The following is a 22,208-nucleotide window of genomic DNA, read 5'->3' as shown; positions in this document are numbered from 1 at the left end:
CACGGGCAGAAATGCGCCTCTGAGCAGTGGTGAGAAGAGGGGCCCAGAGCTGATCTGTTTCCTTTTATTAATACTTTTCCAGAAACCTTGCCTCCACCATGGCCCTAAGTCCTAACAGATAGCTTAATTTTCTTAGAGAAATTCAAATAACAATCATAAATAATGTCTTACAGACTTCTAATGTTTTAATAAAAACCTTCAGCAATGCCCACATTTTTGACAGTTTTTTAAAGGGCTCTGAGGGAGCCAACTATGTCAGCAAACAGACCTGCTCTGAAGACAGGGTGGCCCATGGCATTCAAAGTGTATTCATTTCTACCAATAGTGCTTTTCTTGCGTAGATTCTGACTTGCGTAGATTTGGACTTCATGCTAAAATAAAAAGAGAGGAATCTGTGTATACATGATAATGTGTGTGCAACGTGTCGATGGTATAAATGGTCCCTTCCTTTCTCTCTGAATTGCATGCACTGAAGCCCCTAAGAAAAGATCTCTTACCTCTTATCCAAGTAAAGCAGAATTTTGAGCTCTGAAGCTAAATGATACAATGAGATCAGTGTAAATATTCTTTAACACAGCAGTATTTAAGTTGCTTTAAAACAGTCGTCCTCATTTCGTTACATGCAGAAGGTATGTGCTTCCTCCCTCTGAGGCAAGAAGCGGAGTCCGTCGTCAGCAGTTAGCAGAGTCCAGAGCGAGTGCACGTTTCTTAACTGGATAACTTAGTTGCCCCCGCCCCATGTCGCCTCCAGCAGAAGACGCTCAGCGGGCGACTTGGCCCGGCGCCTGGGATCGTGGCTATGCCTTCCTCAACTCGCACCCTCGCTGTCCTTGCACAGTGGAACGTCCCCAAGTCTGTGAATGCACCTCCCGCCGTGTCCACCCCGGCCGCGTCTCTCCTGAAGGCAGATCTTGGAGGTGCAGCCAGGACTCCTAGAGGAGCCTCCTCCAGTCACCATCGCGGATGGGGCTAGCCCGGTCTCCTGCTAAGCTTCCCAGCCGCTTCGCTCCGGACCTGCCTGGAGCCTATAAAAAACAAGGGCTCCTCCTTGCACTCTCGCCCCCCGTGGATCACCCCTAGAAGGTGCTTTCCCCAACCCTCCTGGTGCAAAGAAGAGCAAACCTCCCCGGGGATTTGCCCAAAGTGGTGGGAGGAGGGTTAATATTTGCTTTGTTATTGGGATAAGGGGAGGCAAGTATGCCTTGAGTGTGTGTGTGTGTGTGTGTGTGTGAGAGAGAGAGAGAGAAAGAGAGAGAGAGAGAGAGAGAGAGGTGTTTTGCAGCGGGAAACAAGCAGGAAGAGGCACAGAGGCCGGCGCCCCAGCTCCCTTCGGGGCCTCCAAGAGCTGCACACACCGTAATTCCCTTCCCAGAGCCTACAGATTCCCACAAACAATGACATCACTCCGCCGCCGCTGGCCTGATTACAGCTGGGGGGATTTTCCTGGGCGCGCGGCGGGCCAGGCTGAGATGGGGGAGCTCTCCAGTGCTGAAAGGGGCGGGGGCGCCGGCTCGCGGCGCGGCGCCCCCAGAAGGCGGAGGCGGCCGGGCCGGGCCGGGCCTGGGGTGGGCGGGGGCGGGTCCGGGGCGGCCCAGGGCGGGGCCCGCCGCTTCCCCCGCCCTCATTGGCCGCTAGCGGACTCACGTCACCCGAGCTGGTGCTCTCCTCCAGCCCCTGGGGAATTGGAGCTGAGGAGGAGCTGAAAATGCAGATTTAGCATCAAGCACAGACCTACACTCGCTCTTTCTCTCCGGTACACACAGCTCCCCACATTCGCACCCCTGCCCGCGCGCCGGGCCGCCTGACTGCACGGCTTCCCTGTAGCCAGATGCTGGAGAACACACACTGATTCGCTGCTTTCCAAGACCCTATTTAGTCTCTTTCTCTACAAAGATTTTTTTTTTTTAACTATATATATATATATTTTTTTTTGCACCCTCCCTCCGAGTCCCCTGCTCTGCCAGCCTGCGCGCCTCCTAGCACCACTTTTCACTCCCAAAGAAGGATGAAGGGTGGTTGTGTCTCCCAGTGGAAGGCGGCCGCCGGGTTCCTCTTCTGTGTCATGGTTTTTGCATCTGCTGAGCGACCGGTCTTCACGAATCATTTTCTTGTGGAGTTGCATAAAGGGGGAGAGGACGAAGCTCGCCAAGTTGCAGCAGAACACGGCTTTGGAGTCCGAAAGGTAAGCTCTCCCATGCATTTCGCATGTTGTTTCAAAACGGGGGGCAGCCCTGCGCAATCTCATTGCAGATTTGCAAGTTTTCTCTCTTTCTCATGCGATGCAGATATTCTGCCATGGGCTCTTTAACACGATATTGCCTCCGGTGATCTTTCACCGGTTATGTAATTAAAATGTCCTTCATCTGTACTAGTAAGGTCATCAAAATAATTTATTGCTCTATGACTTGATGGCGAAAATAGGATAACACCTTTCAAAGGATGCCATGCTCCCGGGATGCTGTCCGAGGTACCAAGTTCTCGAGGTTGTCTGGGGATGGAGGGATGAAGCCCTGAACAGCTGATCCTGGCGTTGGCTGCTTGGCCAGGGACGTCTCCCCCACCCCCATCCCCTGGAGAAAGAATAGTTTCCTACAGACGGGTCTGGAAGCTTGGACATTGCAATTCACCTAGGTGCTTCTCCCACCCCGCGCCGGAGGACTTCCCTCCCAGTGACTTCGGTCCCTGCTCCTCTCCGGGAACAACGGCTTCCTGACTCTCGGAGATTTGGAAACATAAACTGGTCTCCAAAATCGGAGGGTAACTTCTGCGCCCTCACCCCCGCCCACGACCGCCCACCCCTAGAGCGCACTTCTGGTTGGCTCCCTAGTTCTCAACTCCCGGTTACAGGAGCTGGAGAGGTGGATTTTGAGGGGGATTCCCTACTGAGAAGTCGAAATGGCCTCTCCTGATGCGTGGGCGGCCAGCCTGGCTTTCCCACTAGAGCGTGGGGATCCCCATTCCAAGAAGTTGTCAGAGTTTGACAGTTTGGGCATACAGGTGAGCCTCTCAGCTTTGGACACCTTGGGTCTCCTTTGGAGACTCGAGGGTACCCATCCTGGGAGAAGAGAGGAGAGAAGCGCGTTGGATGGGGGCTGTGGCTGACCTGCGTGTGTCTCCTGCAAAAGATGTATCAGGGATCTCCAGTGTCCTTAGGGGACCTGGCGCAGGCTGGGGTGGAGTGTGGGTGCAGAGAGAAGCTGGGGCGAGGGGAACCCAGAGGACAGAGATGTGGCTACCAGAGGGCTGGGTGGAGGTCGGTGAGATTTCGGGCTCCATCTCGCTCCTGATCCCAGGAAGAGAGCAGCGTGAGATCAGCGGTGGGTGCTTTTGGTTATTGGTTTTGCCTTGAAGGACCGCGCAGACCGAAGCTCTTATTAGTCTCTTCTGTCTTGACTTCCCAAGCCTCCCGCCTCTCTCCCAGCCACCGCCAGAGCTCCTTCAAGTGTGGGGGGCTCTCCCTCCTCCTAAGGGCGTAGGCAGCACCGGGATTTCGACCCCAGGTGGGTCTGGCGACGAGTTTGACAGAGGTCTGGGAAGAGTCTCTGGGTCCGCCGGTGGCGCGCGGGCGGGTCTTGTGGAAAGGAACTTGTTGCTCCGGGAAGCGTGGGTGGAGCAGGGGAAAGAAGGCGCCGGTGGAGGGAGCATCCCGCTGTGGTTTCGGCCCAGGGCCTGCCGGCTGTTTTGAGAGACACCAACACAATAAAGAAGCCGACCTTCCTTCTTCACACCCCCCTCCCCTACCCCAAACTTGGCAAGACCCAGGACCCAAAGGCCATTATAAAATATAATAGTGATTATTATTAGTTATACGGAACGTTATGTGCCGGAGTCCTTACATACATTTTTACTTAATCTCAACATCTCTTGATTGAGCCTGTGGCCCCGTTAAGGAAATTGGTTCAGACAGGGGTGTGAGATAAAAACAGGCAAGGGCTTCAATCCAGATCTTTCAGAAGTGAACCCATGCTCTTTACTCCTTAGTACCCACCCAAGCAAGCTAGGTGCTTTCAGGGGGGTGTGGGGCATTGAGATAAGGTGAAAAGGGGTTTTAATTCTTGAGTGTGATCTTGCTGCAGAAACCTGTGGCTCCCTCCCCCTCCCCCACACCTTTTCATGGGTGCAGGGGAGTGGGAGGGAGCCATAGGTTTCTGAAAACCATTGCTCTCAGTGGTTTTCTCTTCTCTTAGCTACCCCTTTGAAAATGTGCCCTTAGGATGAGAGATCAGATAACTAGGCCTCTTTGTCCTTCATTCTTCCTTGGAGAGGAGCCCACTGATTTTGCATCACAACCTGAAACCTGCAGTTCCCATCTAAGAGACCGACCTCTCTCCTTACCTCTCCATAACCTCTCAGGTAGCAACTCCAGTGATTTTTTTTTTTTTTTCGCTCTGTTACACATTTAAGTAGCAGGGACTGCATGGTGCAACATCTGCCTAGAATAAACCTCCTTTTGGATCCATGTGCTGCCCATTCTTCAAGACCCAAATTCAAACCTTTCCTGATGCTACAGACCACAGAGAGCTTTCCCTCCTCCAAATTTTTGTGACTGATAGGCAAACACTGCACAACATAAGCTAATAACTGTCATCACTTGTCCTCATTATTTCATGTATGTAAGTAAATATGGGTGTAGGTGTTGTATTTCTACTGAAAAGGTAACTATTCAGGGATAATACCTCCTATATTTCTCATTTCCTCCCTGTAACCAACACATTACTGTGTTGCCAGCCTTGAAGGAAACTTTCTTAGTTGTATTTATTACTACAGGTTTCCCAGACACTTTCCTATCTTGCTTTCATCATACTGTTATGTGCTTTTGCCGACCTTTGTTATTATGCATCTTAGAGGCCCATATGTCCTTCTCCTTCCTTGCTCTGACACTTAGCATGCCTCCCAACTCCCTGCTGCTCCCTACTCTGAGGCTCAGTGTCAGACACAAAAGATTCTCAGTGATTATTTATTCATCCATATGAAGGGTTAGCAATGGAGACTAGAAGAACCTGCTTTTTTATTAAATTATCTCATTCTAACCTCACAAATCTATGAAAGAAACCACTGGTATCAGCTGTAATTCTCAGATGAAAACCTTAAGGCTTTGAGAAGTTAAGTCCCTGCTTATATCTGAGAAGGAAAAGAATGGAGAATTAAAACCAAATTTGCTTGACTGAAAAATAATTGCTTTTCTATATCATGCTCCCTCCAGGAAGCCTTCCCTGACTGCCAAGAACTCTTCCCTTGAGACACAATTTTAGAGTTCTGATATTTTTCCTTTTCTTTTTTTTTTATATTTATCGTTCATTTGCTATTAACACATGAATATATGTCATTAACTAATGGGTACGTGTATTTACATCTTCAGGTAGACTACAAATATTCCAACAGGAGAAATGATGTACTATATCTTTATATAGTCTCCATATCTAGCATGGTGGCCTGTGTATGAATATTTAATTGTTTGTCAGTTATTTGATTGATTCTTATAAGACCATGAACAAACATTTATGTTTCCTCTCTAAAATGAAATAATACCTATAACTTTACCTCTGAAAGGGTTATGGAGATTAAAGCTTTCTATTTTATCATGACCTGGCCCTGGCCCAAAGACCTACGTCCATCAAAGAAGACACTTATGTCTAGGAGAGTGAAATAGCTTACAGTAATGACAAAGGCGTTATTCCAAAGGCTGCCTTAAAATTCTCAATATGCTACTAATTTTAATTCATTTGAAACAGAAATTATTCATTGAAGCAATCTGTTGAAGATTAACCAAAAATCAAGTTAGAGTTAGGGTTTAAAAAGAACCTGATATTGTCCTAGGGGTTTCATTTTCTTATGGTGTGTTTTATGTTTTATCCACAGCGGACAGATGCTGATATGATTACACAAGTAAAATCATGTGACCATTTTTATAACATGCGAGAATTTTTTTAATTTTAAAACAACCTAATAATCATTATGCTGCCAGGTAGTAAAAAAATTAATAAATTTCTGGTCACTTCACTTTTATTGAAGTATAATTTAGGAAAGAACACAGCTTAGGGAATTTTCACAAACTGAGCACACATGTGTAACCAGCACCCAAATCAAGAAACAAAATATTACCAGCATACCTAAGTTCCTTTCTCCTTCATTTGCTTTGTTTTCCAATTTTAGCTATTATAAATATGGCTTTTGTGGATATTAAAGTCTATGTATTTTGGCAAACACATATACGCCCTTCTACTGGGAATTCCTAGAAATGGAATTTTTGAGTAAAAGGATATGCATACACACAGCTTTACAAGACCATCACTTTTCTATTGCTGTGTATCACTAAAAAACTTAGTGGCCTGAAACCACACAAGTTTGTTATTTCACAGTTTTCATGGGTAAGGAGTCTGGCACATTTTAGTTGGGTCCTTTGCTCAAGTCTTCACAGGCTGAAATCAAGGTATAGCTTGCTGTGTCCCATCTAGAGGCATGACCAAGAAACAACTGTCTTCTGAGCATAGTCACACTTTTAGAGGAATTGAGTTTCCTGTGGTTTTAGACCTGAAGTCTTTATTTTCTTGCTGGTTGCTGGGCCAGGACCACTCTCAGCCCCGGGAGACCTCTCCATAGCTCTCTCACACCACGCCCTTCAAATATCTGCCTTCAGGAAGAGTCCACTCTCCTCGCAAGGTTAGCCTGATTCATTCAAGCCCACTAGGATTGTTTTCCTTTTGATTCTTCTGATGAACTCAGAGTCAACTGATTTAGGACTTTAATAACATTTAATAAATCTCTTCACCTTTGTGTAATCTGATCACAGAAGTGAAATCTATCATCTTCACAGTCCCACCTATGCTGTCCACACTCAAAAGGAGGATGATTACATAGGGCATGTACAACAGGGAGCAGAAATCTTGGGGGCCATCTTAGAATTCCGCCAGCTACAGATAAGCAGCCACATGGTTTTCCTAAGTAGTTGTACCAATTTACATTCCCACCAGCAGTATGTGAGAGTTCCAGCTGCTCCACATTCTCACCAACACTTGATATTTTACATCTGTTTTCTTTTAGCCATTCTGGTGGTATGTAGTAGTGTCTCATTGTGACTTTAATTTGAATTTCCCTGATTATCAACTAAAGTTAAACACCTCTTCATGTGCTTATTGATGATTTGGATATCCTTTTTTAAACATATTTGTTTCAGATGCTTTGCCCTGAAAAGTTTTTCTTTTGGGTTGTCCATCTTCACTTTTTATTTGTAGGATTTCTTTACCTATCGTGGATAGAAATTTTTGCTCAGATATATGTATTTTGAATATTTGATACCACCCATTTAATGGTATCTTAATGTCACAACAATGTTGAAACCAGATTATATGCTTTTACTTCTACTTCGTCATGCAGCCAGTTGTAAGTCAAAGGAAGAATTCTCTTGCTGTGTTTCCACATCCCCTGTCCCATAGTTCTTTACATCACAATTGACAATATTTGGAGGAAAAAAATAAAAACAGCATATAGAGTTGATCCTAAGCATTTCCTAAAAGATTTCAATCCAAGAAGACTTTAAGGGACAGTTCTCTTATGAAAAGATTTACCACAGTAGCTAAGGGAAAATAGCAACCTGTAACCTTGCTTCCCCAGACATGGCTGCCATTCATGTTGTGCCTTAGATCGAATCCGAGCTCATCCCTGAAGATTTCTCTGGTTGACCTAGACCACAGTGTTCTCTGTCCATTTGGAATTTTGATGACATGTAATCGTTTCCTTTCCCTGATACCAGTCATAGCCATCAGAACACTCACTGTTCCCAATACTCTTCTTGTGGCTGAAGAAAATCAGGAACAATAATGTTGAAAGGTAAAGATGACAGGATTTGGAGTCAGATAGCGCTGGAAACTTGGCTAGGTTATTAAATCTCTCAGAGGCTCATTGTCTTTTGAAAATGGTTAATAAAATATGGTGGCTGTGAAAAATAAATAATATCATTAGTGCATGTAAAGTTCTGGGCACAGCACTGAGTGCATAGTATAAAATAGCTGTACTGCAGTAGTAACAATAAGCAGGTTGTGCTCTAGTGACACTCTTTTCCTCAAAAAAGTAGCTGTGGGGTGTACTTTTCAGGGAGTGACAACTGATTGAGTGAGATATAGAAACCCAGCCCAGCAGCAATCCATCCATGGGTTAGTCATGACCCATGAGATGACCTGGCCCAAATTCAGTAAATTTAATTCATTATAGACTATGGTAATTATCTCAGCCAATTATACTGGATTCCTCAGGAAATTTGACTGGCTAGTTGCTCTAGAGAGGAGAACGCAGTACAGTTACCATGAGAAAGCCCATTCAGGCCATGGGAAACTCAGACATTTTATCCAAGTTTCTAATAGCTTTCCTGCCCCAGTTTCCAGCAAAAGACACCTGTAACAGCCTGAAGAGCTAAGCACCAAATTCATTGCTCCTGCTTCATGGGCTGCAGCAAAACCACATTTCCCAGCCTGCCTTGTGGATAAGCATGATCATGTGACAATTCTAGCCTGTGTAATGCAAGCAGAAGTCATGTGTACTTCTTCCATGCCTGATGCATAAGAATTCTTTATGGATTGTTTCTCTGTGTTCTGCTCTCTTCTGGGGCTTGATGTAATTGAGAACAGTAAATTTCAACACCAAATGCCAAAGCAGAGTCACAAGATGAAAGGAGCTCAGGTCCCTGGTCCGTGAATTAGAAGACCTTATGTGATCGAGAAATAAACTGCTATTACATTAGGGCACTGAGATGTGGGAGTACTGCCCAAACTAATATGCTGTCAATAAATATCCCTTTGCTTACATTACTAGAGTGGCTCTCTAAACCTTGAAGCCAAACCGAGCCAAATCACAACAAAAATTGCTCCAACGTTTTGTGAGAGGACATGTATTTCACCATATATTGTCAACCAACTTTTCAAACATTGGTGATTTGTCTTCTCCAGCAAGAAATAGAACCCATTCTACACACTGTTCCTCCTGCTGGCAACCAATATGCCCTACTCATAACAGTTGTTTAATATGTGCTCCTTGACTATGACTGCAGTTGGACCACGAGGTGGTGATTCGTCCATAATCTCAGGTCAAAGGCGCTGGAAAAACTATTTTTTAAGAAACGATTCCTGTAGAATCCATTGCTCTATAGGCAGCCATTCAGTTAGGCAACAGAATTAAGTGGCAACCAGCAAGTGAGCAACTGGCATGCTTTTTTGTTTCTCTAAAATTCCCCAACTTAGATATTACCAGTAGTAGAACAGATGATCTCTTTGAACAAAGAAAGTAAAGTCTGCAGTTACAACCTGATCAAAATACAAAAGAAGGGAAAGAGGGGAAATACACCTTTTTTTCTCAATTGAATGAATATCTAGAAATCAATTTCAATTTCAGAAGATCTTACTAGCTATAGATAATACTGCTAGAGCACATCAGAGAGTGATGCCATAGTTAAGTTCACAGCAATTTTATATTCAACTCAAACTAACTGCTCAAAGAGGTCTGGCTTTAAGAATAAAACATGAAATCTGAAGTTCAAACTTTTTCTCCTAACTAGAGCAGTGGTTCCATTTTTCATTGAGTTCAGATCCAATGTTTCAAAAATAAACTGTGCTGAATTTGTGAATTATTATTTGAGATACAAATAATCATGGGACAGCTCAAAAACTGACATTACTGTTTGACTTCCCTTGTTAAGGTGTATTTATTTTAGCTAAAGTCCACAAGTGATTAAGGAGTCAAGAAATTACATCTGAGTCAACACTTCAATCTGAAATGTATAGTTGTGTATTAATAGATGGCTTCTATGTGAGACACATATGAAAAGAATGTAACTGCCTTGACAATTTTTTGTCTCTGAAGCTAATTTGACCATAACTTTTTGGAAATTGTTGTGATGTGCTGAGATTGTCAGATAAAAATAAGTGAATAAAACAAGTTCTTACGTTGAAAGTAGAACAATGACACACTTTTAATTTCCTGACATAGAGTAAAGTAGACTTGAGACTGTTACAGGGTATTGGCAGTTTCTCCATTAGAAAATTGACAAGAAACTGTAGGTTCCTGGGGTTACTCTTTGTTTACAACTTTAAATTTGACATTAAATTCCATAAATATCCAATTGTTCTCCTAGTTTTTCCTAAATAGATTCACTTCATGCTTATTTTGTATCAAAGGCAAAAGAGTCCAAAGAAAAGTGAACAATATACAGAATCACTATGGGAAGCATCAAGAATATAAAGATAATAATTTAGGTTTAAAACATTTGCAAAGTGTTGTAAGTCATTAGAGAAAAAAGCTTTGACCTGGAGTATTTGGGTTTCACTCTTCTAAAGTTTTAAGTAGAAGGCAAAGAGATTGTCACCCTTGCTTTCTGTGTAAACAGTGTCTGGCAAAGCTACATCTACAGGAAATATTTGTTGAATTAATGACTTAATTAATGTTGGTATTAGATGTAGTAGACAATTGAATATCTTTCCTCTTAAGGTTTAAACAAGTACACACACAAACAAAAAAGTGAATCCTTTCATTTGCGAGATGGTAAACATCTCAATGTGAGGACAATATTTTTACACATTGCAGTATTCATGAATACCATGAGTGGACATAATCAAATTAAATAACGAGATAAGTTAAGAACCCCGATAATATGAATAATGTAATAACTTTGATATTTTTGTCAGAATCACATATCATCATTATTTTAAAAAACACCAAGAAATAAAAAAATGCAAGAAGGTCTTTTTTAATTATCTCAAATCTCATTATTCAGAAACAACCATTACCAGCATTAGATAAACTCTATTGCAGACACTTCTGTATGAATATGTATAGAGAGAAAAGAGATAAACAAATTGTTTTATAGAGCTGGGATCTCATCATATGTGCTATTTTAAGTTTTAAATCATTCAATTTAATTATTATAAAATTTAACAGAAGAGAAAATCAAAAGAGAACTATGGAAATTGTTAAACTTCAGATAAATATGTCACACAAAGGAGATATTATTTCCCAATATACCTCCCTAAAATTAATAAGGAATTATTGTGTCTAATATTTAGGAGTTTATAGTTACATATTTTATACACACATGGTAGATTACATATATTTAATTACATGTTTACTTATTTAATTACATATTTCAACTTTAGTGAGTTATGGATTCAGTGCTTTGTAAAATGGGGAAATTAGTATCCTGACACTTTCTCTCAACTTCCCTACTTCCACATTCCAATGTTTGTTAGGTATATCATTATTTTCGCATCATGTTACATATAAATATTAATCTTTTACTAATAACCATAATTTATAGTATTGCTTATCTTAGTTCATTCTTAAAATTCTAATTTTACCACAAGTCCTTTTATCAGAACTTCAATTACAAATTCATTTTTATTCATCTTTTGAGTAGCTTGATTTTACTGAAAAGTGAAGAAATTAGCCCAAGCATGAAAAAGGAGCTGTCTCAATTTCAGATTAAAGGGGAAAAAATTGGCAGGGGAAGTCCTGTTTGTAGGTCACAGAGGAGAATGTGGTGATAATATCCACTTAAGAGTCACAATTATTTCAGAGGATTAAGAGGCAAGGTCAATGTTCAGAGGGAGGGAAGAGGTGTCAGGATGGGGACTTCAAAGAGATGGAAGTTCAGACGCTGCTAGTAGGCATGAGAGAGGGAGTGGACCAAAGACAGATCATGATTTCTGGCAGTACTGCAGAGCCAAGTGGGAAAGAATGGATTTATGGTGACACCAGCAGAGTCATTGTCTTAAGCAACATTCAGATTAGGGTTGAGAGGTGAGAGAAATGGAATCTTCCAAAGAATAGAGTGTCAATGAAATAGAAGAATAAGTAAAATGGAAAAATAGTGAGAGAGCTAAAAGGGAGAGAGCTATGGTTGATGAGTGGGATATTGAAGCTCAAGTTTCCAAAAACTGAGCACTTCCAGATAATGATGAAGTTCATGGAAGTGAAGTATCAAAGTAAAAAGGAGATGAAGGTTAGCAAGACATTAAAAGTAACATGCGCAAGGATTTGTCTACATACACCTCATTCATGCCATGGCAAGAAATAGGATTGTCAAGGAAGACCGTTGAGAGGGAAAAAAAGCGAAGTCCTAAGACAAAATGTTGGAGAACTTTGGACATGAAAGGAGAAAAAGGAACCAGGAGAGGAGTCAGAACTTGGACTGTTGGAGATATGGAAAAAGAATCAAGAGCACACAGGCCTGTGAAAGCAAAGGAGGAGACAGTTAAGAAGGAAAGAATGAAGCAACCATAGCCACTGGTTTTAGAGATGAAGTCATTATTGAAATAGGAGTAGTCACCCTAGCACATTGGAAGAGGAGACGAGTATTAATTTGAGTCCCCAGAAGTAGGACCTGGAATAAGGACTTAAATGCAAGTAGTTTACTCAGAGTGATTCTAGAAAATACTGGTAGAGGAGTGGGGAATTGAGATAAGGAAAGGAAGGCAGGAATAAAGAGTACATCATAGAGCAAGTTGTCACTGTGGGTAACTGGAACTCAATCCCACTGGGAAACTGGGAGCTGGTATAGAACATGGGCTTCAGAGTTATCCTGCCTGAGAGGTGAGGAAGCTGGGGTATTTATTACACCCATTGCATTCACATATTAATCGGTGATTGAGAGTTACTCCAGGTTGATGTTAACACTCTAGCATTTTGTCCTGGCATATGCTCAGACAGAGCAGAATTTGGCCATCCAGAAAAAGACTCACAAACAGACGCAGAGGCTGGCACACACAAAATGGTAAGGCCTATCCAAGAGGATCTGAGCGTGGAAGTAACCATGTCTGCTACAGGAAAAAAGCCCAATCGTGAAGGGAAGCATCAAGTGTGATGAAGTGGAGTTACCAAATATAGACCATCCCTTCAAGAGGTATAGTGGTTAAAATAGAAAAGTAGTGTTAAAGTCACTTGATGTGATTTTAAAGATATTTATGAATTACTGATTTCTTAGCACTTGTCAGACCACTTGGAGATTGCTATCCCACCAAAATATTTTGACGACCTACCTAGCCAATCAAGTCTGCATTACTCTAACTGGTTTTTTTAGTCATTTACATTTTTACAAATGATAGCTGTAATTATGAAATTACAGCCTTTCAGAACAGGAAGGGATCCTAGAAAGACATTAGTTTAACCCTTCCTTTAACACCTGTGGGAAAGGATATCAAACACTATGTTTGTATGCTTAACTATTGCAAAAAGCATTTAAGCCTTGTTGCTCATTGGCGGTTATTGATACCATTGAACCAGCTTTCCAGACTGAATGAGACAGACAACTAGATTGGGCGACACTCCTATAAGCAATTAACCACATACACCAATTTGGTCTGACCATACCGATTCATTTCAGGTCCTCCTGGTCTGCTTTTTGTTTGTTTGTTTTTCACCATTTTACCCCTAGAATTTTTATAAATTCCGATTTTGCAAACAAAGCTATTCATAGACTCAAGGATTCCACACCAACGACCATTGGGTTGACACTTGGTAAAAGAAAGAATAGGAATTTATACTTCCTGGACTACTCCCTTACTGACTAAACTGTGCTATATATTTAGTAAGCACTCAATAAATACCAAAATAAACAATGTTAAAAAAATTAAAGGCTTAGCATAATCATTAGAGTCTCACTGTACACCCAGCAGATGTTCATGAGATGGTGCAATCAGGAAGACCAAGTATGCTAGGAAGGGTTATAGGAACATCCTATTTAGTGCCTGTGTTAAGTGGATTTCATTAATTGTCCTTAGTAGCCTAAAATTTTGTGACTTAATCTTTAACAATCCAGTGACAGAGGAGAATAAGGTGATCCACAAATCCTATCCCTCTTTGCCTTTAGCTTCTCCTCTAATTCTGCTGGGAAGAATAAAATATCAGTTTTATCAAGTGGCCACCAATTCTCTTCAGTGATTATGGAAGCTCAAACACAAGAAGGTAGTTGACATCCAAGAGTCAATTCTAGTCAGTTCCAGCTGACTATGTTTCTAGAAACTGTGAGCCAAGAATGGGAGACCAAGAGAGGCCTTGCAGAACCTAAAATATGGGAAGAAGGATGGGAAACAAGCCATTTGTGATCTCTTAAAGTCCAGTAGCAGCACTTTAGGCAGAGGAGAAGGGACAGGGATCCCTGGAGAGTTGTGTTTTAGATGAGGTTTGTCATTAGCCCAAATTTGGACCCAGCAGCTGAAGCCAGAAACAAACCATTCTGGCCATAAACTGGAAAATGAGGAAAGGACCAAAGAAGAGTTACGGGAGTTTCAAACCAATGGACCAAGAAATTAGCAAGAGCTACAGTCATACCACAGGGACATATAGAAGGAGATTATTAAGGTCATTCAACAAACATGTACTGAGTAAGTTCAGTAAACAAATATAATGCAACACACTAAGACATGGATTTGGGAATAAGTAAGCAACTGGGATTCGATCTTACTGGTCTAAGATGGTTCCAATAGATAGATGAGAAATCAAACCCCAAAGCGAAAACCCTTTTTTTTTTTCTGTGAGACGAAGTCTCACTCTGTTGCCAGGCTGGAGTGCAATGGCACGATCTTGGCTCACTGCAACCTCTGCCTCCCAGTTTCAAGCGATTCTCCTGCCTCAGCCTCCCAAGTAGCTGGGAGTACAGGCACGCACCACCATACCCAGCTAAGTTTTGTATTTTTAGTAGAGACGGGGTTTCACCATGTTGGCCAGGATATCTCGATCTCCTGATCTTGTGATCTGCCTGCCACAGCCTCTCAAAGTGCTGGGATTACAGGCATGAGCCACCACACTTGGCCCATGAAAACACTTTTTAAGTCTGTGCTTGTGTTGCATTTACTAAGTCTCATTGGCCAAAGCAAACCACATGGCCAAGTTTAGAGTCAGTGTGGGAGGAGACTAACCAAGGGAATGGATACAAGGAGATAGGAACAAAACATGGATCCAATTTCCTACTACAGGCCCCTCCGACAGTTACAACTTACTTGTGTTGTCCCATCAAAGGGTGAGGAAGCTGGGATATTTAACCTCCGGCTACCATTTCTTCTTGGTTGATGGTTGCTCTTGGGGAACATGAAATCTCTGGTACTTTCGCCTGCTGTAAGTAGACCAAGCATGCTTCCACTGCCAGAGAATACCCTCAGGAGAGCAGTGCCTGAAAGACATTGGCATCTGTAGGTACTCTCTACAGGTGACCTCCAGGGTGGACCAAGGGAAGGCAGGCAGTGCATCAATATCATGTGCCACACAGAGGACCTAAAGTTACCTAAAATTCAGGTTCGTCAGAGGCTAGAAAGAAACAGTTTGTGAGTGAGGCTGTATGTCTGATATCCTCTACCTGTCTCATTACCTGGGTGTCATTCTAGACTTGATATAAATCAGTTGTTCAGTCTTTAGAGGGTACATCAGAGTTTGAATCCCACTGTGGACTCTAAGCCCAGACCTAGAATACTTGGTATATGTGGCTAATTACTCATAGGAGCATCACGCAATCTAGTTGTCTGTCTCATCCCCTCTAGAAAGCTGGTTCAATTGTATCAACAATGCATTATCTAAACCACAGCCAGTAAGCAACAAGGCTCAAATGCTTTTTGCAATAGTTATTAAGCACATAAACATAGTGTTTGATCTGCTTTCTCTTGTGTATGAAATGAAGGGTTAAACTAGGATCCCTTCGTGCCAATTACAGATGAATGGGAGTGCTCCATGTAAACAAGTCTAGAAAGTTTTTGTGATAGATTTAATATATAGTGCATGTGAGGCCATGACTGTCAGCAAAAGGAAAGTCTTCACAAAGCAGGCAATAATACATTCAGGTGAATTTACAATGTGGCTTATAATTTCAAGAGGTTCATAAAGAAAAGCACAGGATGTGCAATGAAATGGGGACAGTTTTTAGGAGGATTGCAAGTAGTTTTTTCTGTCTAGATGACAAGAGACTGGGAGATGAGGCCAAAGAAGTGACCTGGGGCCAGTTCATGACTAGTCACCCATACTATGCTGAGGAATTTAGATTTTGCAGATAGGTGGAAGGAGGCATCGAAAGGTACTTGGGAAGTGTGGCAAGATGGCCACATACAGGATATCCTAGGATACAAGTTGAGCTAATAGTGACTTGGAGAAGCTTTGATCTCTGCCTAGTTTCTTTGTCCTATGGAATCACTCATTCTGGCAACAGGTAGCACATCATTTAATAGATGATGCTACTAGGAAGTCAGGTTATGTGTCTTTGATCCCATTGCCACTGGATGATGGCATCAGTGATACTAATGGCTTGATTAATTACTGTCCTTGTAGTCACATTGAATGGCTGGTAGAGCAGCCAGTTCTATCCATGAAGTTTAGTCCAGCTAAGAACAAAACAATTAAATGCGCCTCCCCTGACATATAAATACATGAATGCAGAACAAATCCCCTAACTTAGAAGCAAAGAAGAAAAGAAAGGACAGTGGTGTATCAACGTGATCCTAGCTCACCTAATAGGCACATTACTCCCTGATATTCCAAAGAATTTTTTGGAATTTTTTAAATTTTTTAACTTTTTTAATTTTTTCTTTCTGGGATGATATATGGAAATGCTGCCTGCAGCTAGAAAGAAACAGTTTGTGAGTGAAGCTGTGTGTCAGATAACCACTACCTGTCTCATTACCTGGGTATCATTCTAGACTTGATATAAATCAGTTGTTCAGTTCTTAGGGGGTACCTCATAGTTTGAATCCCACTGTGGACTGTCAGCTCAGCCCTAGAATAGTGAATAACCACGGACAACACAAACTGCTTCATACTGAGCTCCTGGTTATGCGGAAGAGTGGATCCTGGAATTACAGAAGAGAATTTAGCATTATCCATGGAGAACAAATGCTTAGGAATGGCATAGGAGTAGGCAGGGCTGACTTATAGCCAAGTGTACTGAGTGGGTAGGTCAATGACTTACCCCTTTCTCCTCCAGTTTCCCTTCCACACAGCTCCTTACAAATCAGCTAATTACAAAAGAACATTCATCCATGAGTTCTTATTTTATTAACAAGTGTGTGTTGAGCCCTATGAAGATGAGGCACATTGAAAGGGGTTGATTCTGCAGACAGAAAGATAGCTTGTTCAAGTTTATGCCCAAGGGAAAGCACACTTACGGTTCTATAGTTCTATAGTCTAGTTTATAAGAATTAATCTAATCTGAGGTCTCTGTTTTGCTCTTGCAAATGCCTATTTTATGTGTTGGGGTGTGGGAAACTGTTTTAGCAATTGGTCTCTAGTTCTAAATGCAAAGGACATTCTCAGACCTTGCTAACCTGGTGACACACCCCAATAAGTTGAGGCTGAATGAGATCTTCTGTCATATCTGGTTACTCAAAGACATGATGTCTTCACTCTACAGGCCTTGTGCTGTTGAGAGAGGAGCTGAAGTCACACATAAAGAATTTAGGCTCCTCCACTGCATGAAAAGCATCTGTTTAAGGAGCTGTCAAGCTGTCCACTTCTCTAGTGAAATCATATTTACTTTATTCATCTAAATAATGTGGCTTGTTTGCCTTCTGTGTGAAATTGTCTTGCACTGTTTCTCATTGGTGGGTTTTATGGGACAGCATATGATTTTCTGTGCATCCATATGCCACTCTACCTCTGGGAATGGAATGGCTTCTTGTTCAGTAGTTTTGGTTATTATAGCCCTTTATAGTTTATGAGTCATTGGGTTTACTCAAAATGTCCAGCTCCTCATGCTCATTTTTTTTCTCTATGGCCCAGCCATGCCCCACTCTGAAAAAATTTTTTAAAGGAATAATATAAATAAATAAAAGTCATACCCCCTATATTTCATTTCCAGTGGGTGGATTCTTGATTGGGTAATTTTGTTGTATTAGAGTCAGGGTCTCACTCTGTCACCCATATGGTGGTATGATCATAGCTCACAGCAGCCTCAAACTCCTGGGTTCTAGTGATCTTCTCATCTGAGCCTCCCAAGTAGCTAGGACTAGAGGCACACACCACCATATCTGGCTAGGATTTTATTTTTTCTAAAGACGAGGCCTGGCAATGTTGCCCAGGCTGGTCTCAAACTCCTGGGCTCAAATGATCCTCCTATCTCAGCCTCCCAAAGTACTGGAATTACATACCTGGCCTTGTTTGGATAATTATAGCAATTGGAGTCCACTGAAATAAGCTGCATTTTTTCAGTTAGTTGGCATTCTCACCTTTGGATGCTCAGAAACATGTGCATAAATAGCACTGAATGTACCCACAATTGGGTCTTGTGCTCAGTTTATAAGTCACTGTTAGGTAGGTGAGACCAGAGAAGTTACTCTGAAGTTGAGGTAGCTGCATTTAGGACTGTGAACAGTGCATCAAGAAGCACACACCACGACGTGTTTAATGCCTCTGCCATGATGCATCACTTCAATCTAATGATGAGAAAGCAGATAAACCCAATTGAGAGACAGTCTGCAAAATAACTGGCCTGTACTCTTCAAAAGCATTAATGTCATAAAAGACAAAGACAGATAGACTAAGAAACTCTTCCAAATTAAAAAAGAAATGACAACCACATGCAACATGTGATCTTGGACTGAACTTTGGGCCAGACTTTTTATTTTCATTTTTTTGCTGTAAAGGATATTATTAAGACAGCTGGCAACATATCAACGATGTCTGTAAATTAGAAAATGATATCATCAGAGTGAATTTTCTGATTTTGATACTTATACTGCCTTCTTCTTAGAAAACACACACACCATCTACAACTTACTCTCAAATGATTCACCAAAGTAATACGTATATGCAGAAAAATAATTATTTTAATGCAGTAAAATGTTAACAGTTGGGGACTCTGGGTGACATGGCTGTGAGTTATTTTCACTATTCTTGCAACTTTTCTGTAAGTCTGAAATTATTTCAAAAGTAAAAACTTACTGCTAGAAGAAAAAATGTGTACATTGATGCAAAACTAATGTTGAGGTCTCTCCCTGTGTGAAATTGAGCTAAGTTAAACTTTGTCAACGACAGTGAGTTTCTGTCCCAGCTCTGCCACTATATAGCAGCGTGACCATATCCACGTCCTTCAACTTTTTGAACCTCACTTTTCTCATCTATATAACCCAGAGGTCAATTAGAAATACCTGGACCCTTGGGATGTAGATAAGATCCACTCAAATCCCCATAATGTGCCCTATAGAAGTCCTAACTCTTCCCAATATTCCTATACATTCTGGGAGTGGAGCTAGATTTTCATTTTACTTCTGGATAGAGTTTTCTACTTCCACCAAAACTTTCCAGTTAATAAATTATGTCTCCTTACCCAAACAATCATTCTTCACAATGGTGACTCAAGTGTGAAATTCAGCCAACTCCCTTGTTTTCCCCTCACCAAAACCCTTACCACTCACCCAAGGCATCTGTGACTAGAATGTATTTTCCTGAAGATGTCACAGGTGCCAGGAGGGGATTTATGTTGCAAACACAAAGAACTTTAAAGTAAGCAGGTGCTTTGAGGAGTCCTTTCATCCCCTCACCACCGGGCATGGGCAGTAGCCTCTTCCTGCCCAGCCTCACACTTCTTGGCAGATCCTCCCCACTTTCTTTTATCTGCCCCTTGGTTTCTTTAGTATCTCTTCCTCTCATGGGTGCGGGCAGATTCTTCCCAGGCAGAGCAGAGCAGATCTTCTTGCTGTCTAGGCACCCATGACCTCAGGTACCCATCAACCATCACAGAATTATCCCAAATAGAGACAGTTTCCTCCCTAAGAGGAGCTCAGATGATGACATTCTCACCCTCAGAGTCTCTGGTGAGTGAGACATAGTGCTAGACACTAGTGGAGGTCATCTCCAGTGTAAATATGCTGAGATTCTATGAAGTGCATCTGCTTTAATCTGACAAAATGGAAATTACCTTTCCAAGCAGATAGATATCAAACACAAATTCCTTTCCTCTAGCCTTGTTATCTATGTGGAATTTAATAGGATACCAATAAAATTTCACTAACAGATTATTTTTTATACTGACCTTGCCAAATGCAACATTTTTGTGGGTTATTCCAGTTTTTAAAGGGATATCTTACTTGTGAAGATATTAGCATGTAATTTTCTAGTTTAGACATCTACTTTTCGCCCCTTTTTCTCTTTTATTTAGAAATAACTCTGACCCCAAAGCTGGTGTTTGGGAGTAGTTAACTTCTTCTCTTGTCTTCTATGGCTGCTCCAAAGAGCTTGGACCTGACTACAGACCAAAGTAACAGAGACTGCCAGCCTTGTCTGTAATCGATAGGATTTTTTTCTTTTGTTAGAATACCTGAGAGTATTTTTACCTCGTGTTCAATCTCATGAGTTTCTTTTCATTCCATATCTCTTATGATGTGCCTTCTTTCTTGTGCTTAATAGAGTCCTAGACCGCTCAGAGCTAACAAGTGCAATGTGAATCACTCATTGGATCACAAATTGAGTTTGGCCAGCACAGTGCTTTCAATCTGTTTGACTTGTGGACGAGCATATGCCCTCTAGTTTACCACAATCCTCACCACTTTCTACTGTCTTTTACCTGGTTCGCTTAGTTAGATGGCCTGCTTGACCCCCAATATATTAAATGTCTTACCAATCCCCAAAGAGCCCCATAACCTTAGTCATCCACATTGAATAACACAACTACTTAATAACTCTTTCCAGAATCTAGAACCTCCTGATTTTTTAAATTTACTCAACAGGTACCTGTGACATGATACTCTGCACTTACTACATGAGCAAAACAGGTATTGTCCCCATAGAGCTTGCAATCCAGTCATTCCAAGGACTGTGTTCTGAGAGATCATTCTTTCTAGCATACCAAGATAATTTTGAAAGATGAAGATTTAGGCAACATGTCAGTACTTCAATTTTCTTTTTCATTTTAACATTCTTCTACTCCCTATTACTGTATCCAAAACCAGCCTTGTGGATGGCTCTTCCTATGAGTAAGAAGCATTTCCTTACTATAAAGTGTGTACAATCCACTTGGCTGTGGGTTGGAGCAGCTTTGCTAGGATTGACTGGGGATATTCAGTTGGAGGGTTGACAATGAGAACGTGACAAGGCAGATAGATGATCAGAGAAATTAGAGCAATTACTCACAATCAGCCTTTGATAGTAAGTCACAAAATTAAAAAGGAGAATGTAAGTCACAAACTTAAAAAGGAGAATGTAAACGTATGAACCAAGAGAGGTTCCGTGTTCCTGGTTTAACAGTGGAATAGAAAATGCAGGATATCCTCGAGAAAATGCCTGAATGAATGGTCCCTCTACTCTGTGCTGTGGAAGTTGGTTGGGTCCCACCCTTTTCATGGGGGACGTGGTCCAAAGTGGACCTGAAGAGTATGGTCTGTCCCCTAGTAGTCCTAGGCTGTCAATCAAACTATCCCATCCTTGCCTGGGACAGCAGTTGTGGTTTCACTGATGATAAATAATTCTGCTTGAAAAAAAAAGTGGTTTCTCTTCAGTGATGGAAATAGACACTTAATTTTTATTTTAGATTAGACACAGTCACTCTTCTGTTGTTGATAATTAAGAAATAAAATCACTCTGGAAGTTGTTCTTCTCTCTCTGTTTGCTCTGAAGTTGAAACTCAGGGCCTATTAGGAACCTTCAGAATTCTCACTGAGATCTGTTTACCTTGCACACAATCCAGGGAAATCAATAGTCGTCTCCTGGCAGATATCAGTAATGCACAAAACCCATTTCCTACTTGACTTGGAAGGAGAAAGAAACATTAGGAAGAGTGAAAAATGGGAAAAAGAGCACATCAGTTCTTCTCCATATGGTCTCTCATCCTCCAGTAGCCTACCCCAGACCTAAATTCAAATGAGCTTCCCTTTCTCTCCCATCCCTACTGCTGGGCATCATGTTCTGCCCATAAGAGATTGCATGCAATTGAAGGAAATAAAGAATGGTCTCGGAGAAAGTCAGTAAAATGCAGAGCTTATCCCTGTTGGCAAAATTCAGGTCCCCAAATGAAATGGACAAGCAATTATCAGCTGAGCCAGTTTTCAATCCTTGATGATTGTTTCATCTGCCAGTTTTTATTTCTTAAACCTTTTGACAGCAGTCCCTCTTACAAATAAAAATATAAAAATCTTATATAGCAAATGATGTCCAGTGTTCTACCAAACTAGATCCCGACTAAGCCTGAACAAGGACCATGAAAACCAGCACAGTGAACAAACACAAAGAAAGCAGCCAAAGGTAAAGCGAGGAGTCTG

General features: G+C 41.6%; 1 protein-coding gene across 3 annotated transcripts in view; it reads left to right on the top strand.

Moving 5' to 3' along the window:
* The first annotated feature begins 810 nt into the window (after nt 1–810).
* PCSK2 (proprotein convertase subtilisin/kexin type 2) overlaps nt 811–22,208 on the top strand; it is a 249,377-nt gene continuing 227,979 nt past the window's right edge. The window contains exons 1-2 of one of the 3 annotated variants that reach the window (XM_010381469.2): nt 811–1,083; nt 2,030–2,182. In XM_010381469.2, coding sequence (XP_010379771.1) covers nt 2,063–2,182 — 120 coding nt within the window. In that variant the 5' untranslated portion in view covers nt 811–1,083; nt 2,030–2,062. Of the gene's footprint in view, nt 1,084–1,724; nt 2,183–22,208 lie in introns of those variants that run through there. The other 2 variants (XM_010381468.2, XM_010381470.2) reach the window with 2 other exon arrangements.

Source organism: Rhinopithecus roxellana, chromosome 13, assembly GCF_007565055.1.
Source record: "Rhinopithecus roxellana isolate Shanxi Qingling chromosome 13, ASM756505v1, whole genome shotgun sequence".
Taxonomy (NCBI): domain Eukaryota; kingdom Metazoa; phylum Chordata; class Mammalia; order Primates; family Cercopithecidae; genus Rhinopithecus; species Rhinopithecus roxellana.
This window is presented reverse-complemented; position numbering and strand designations above follow the sequence as displayed.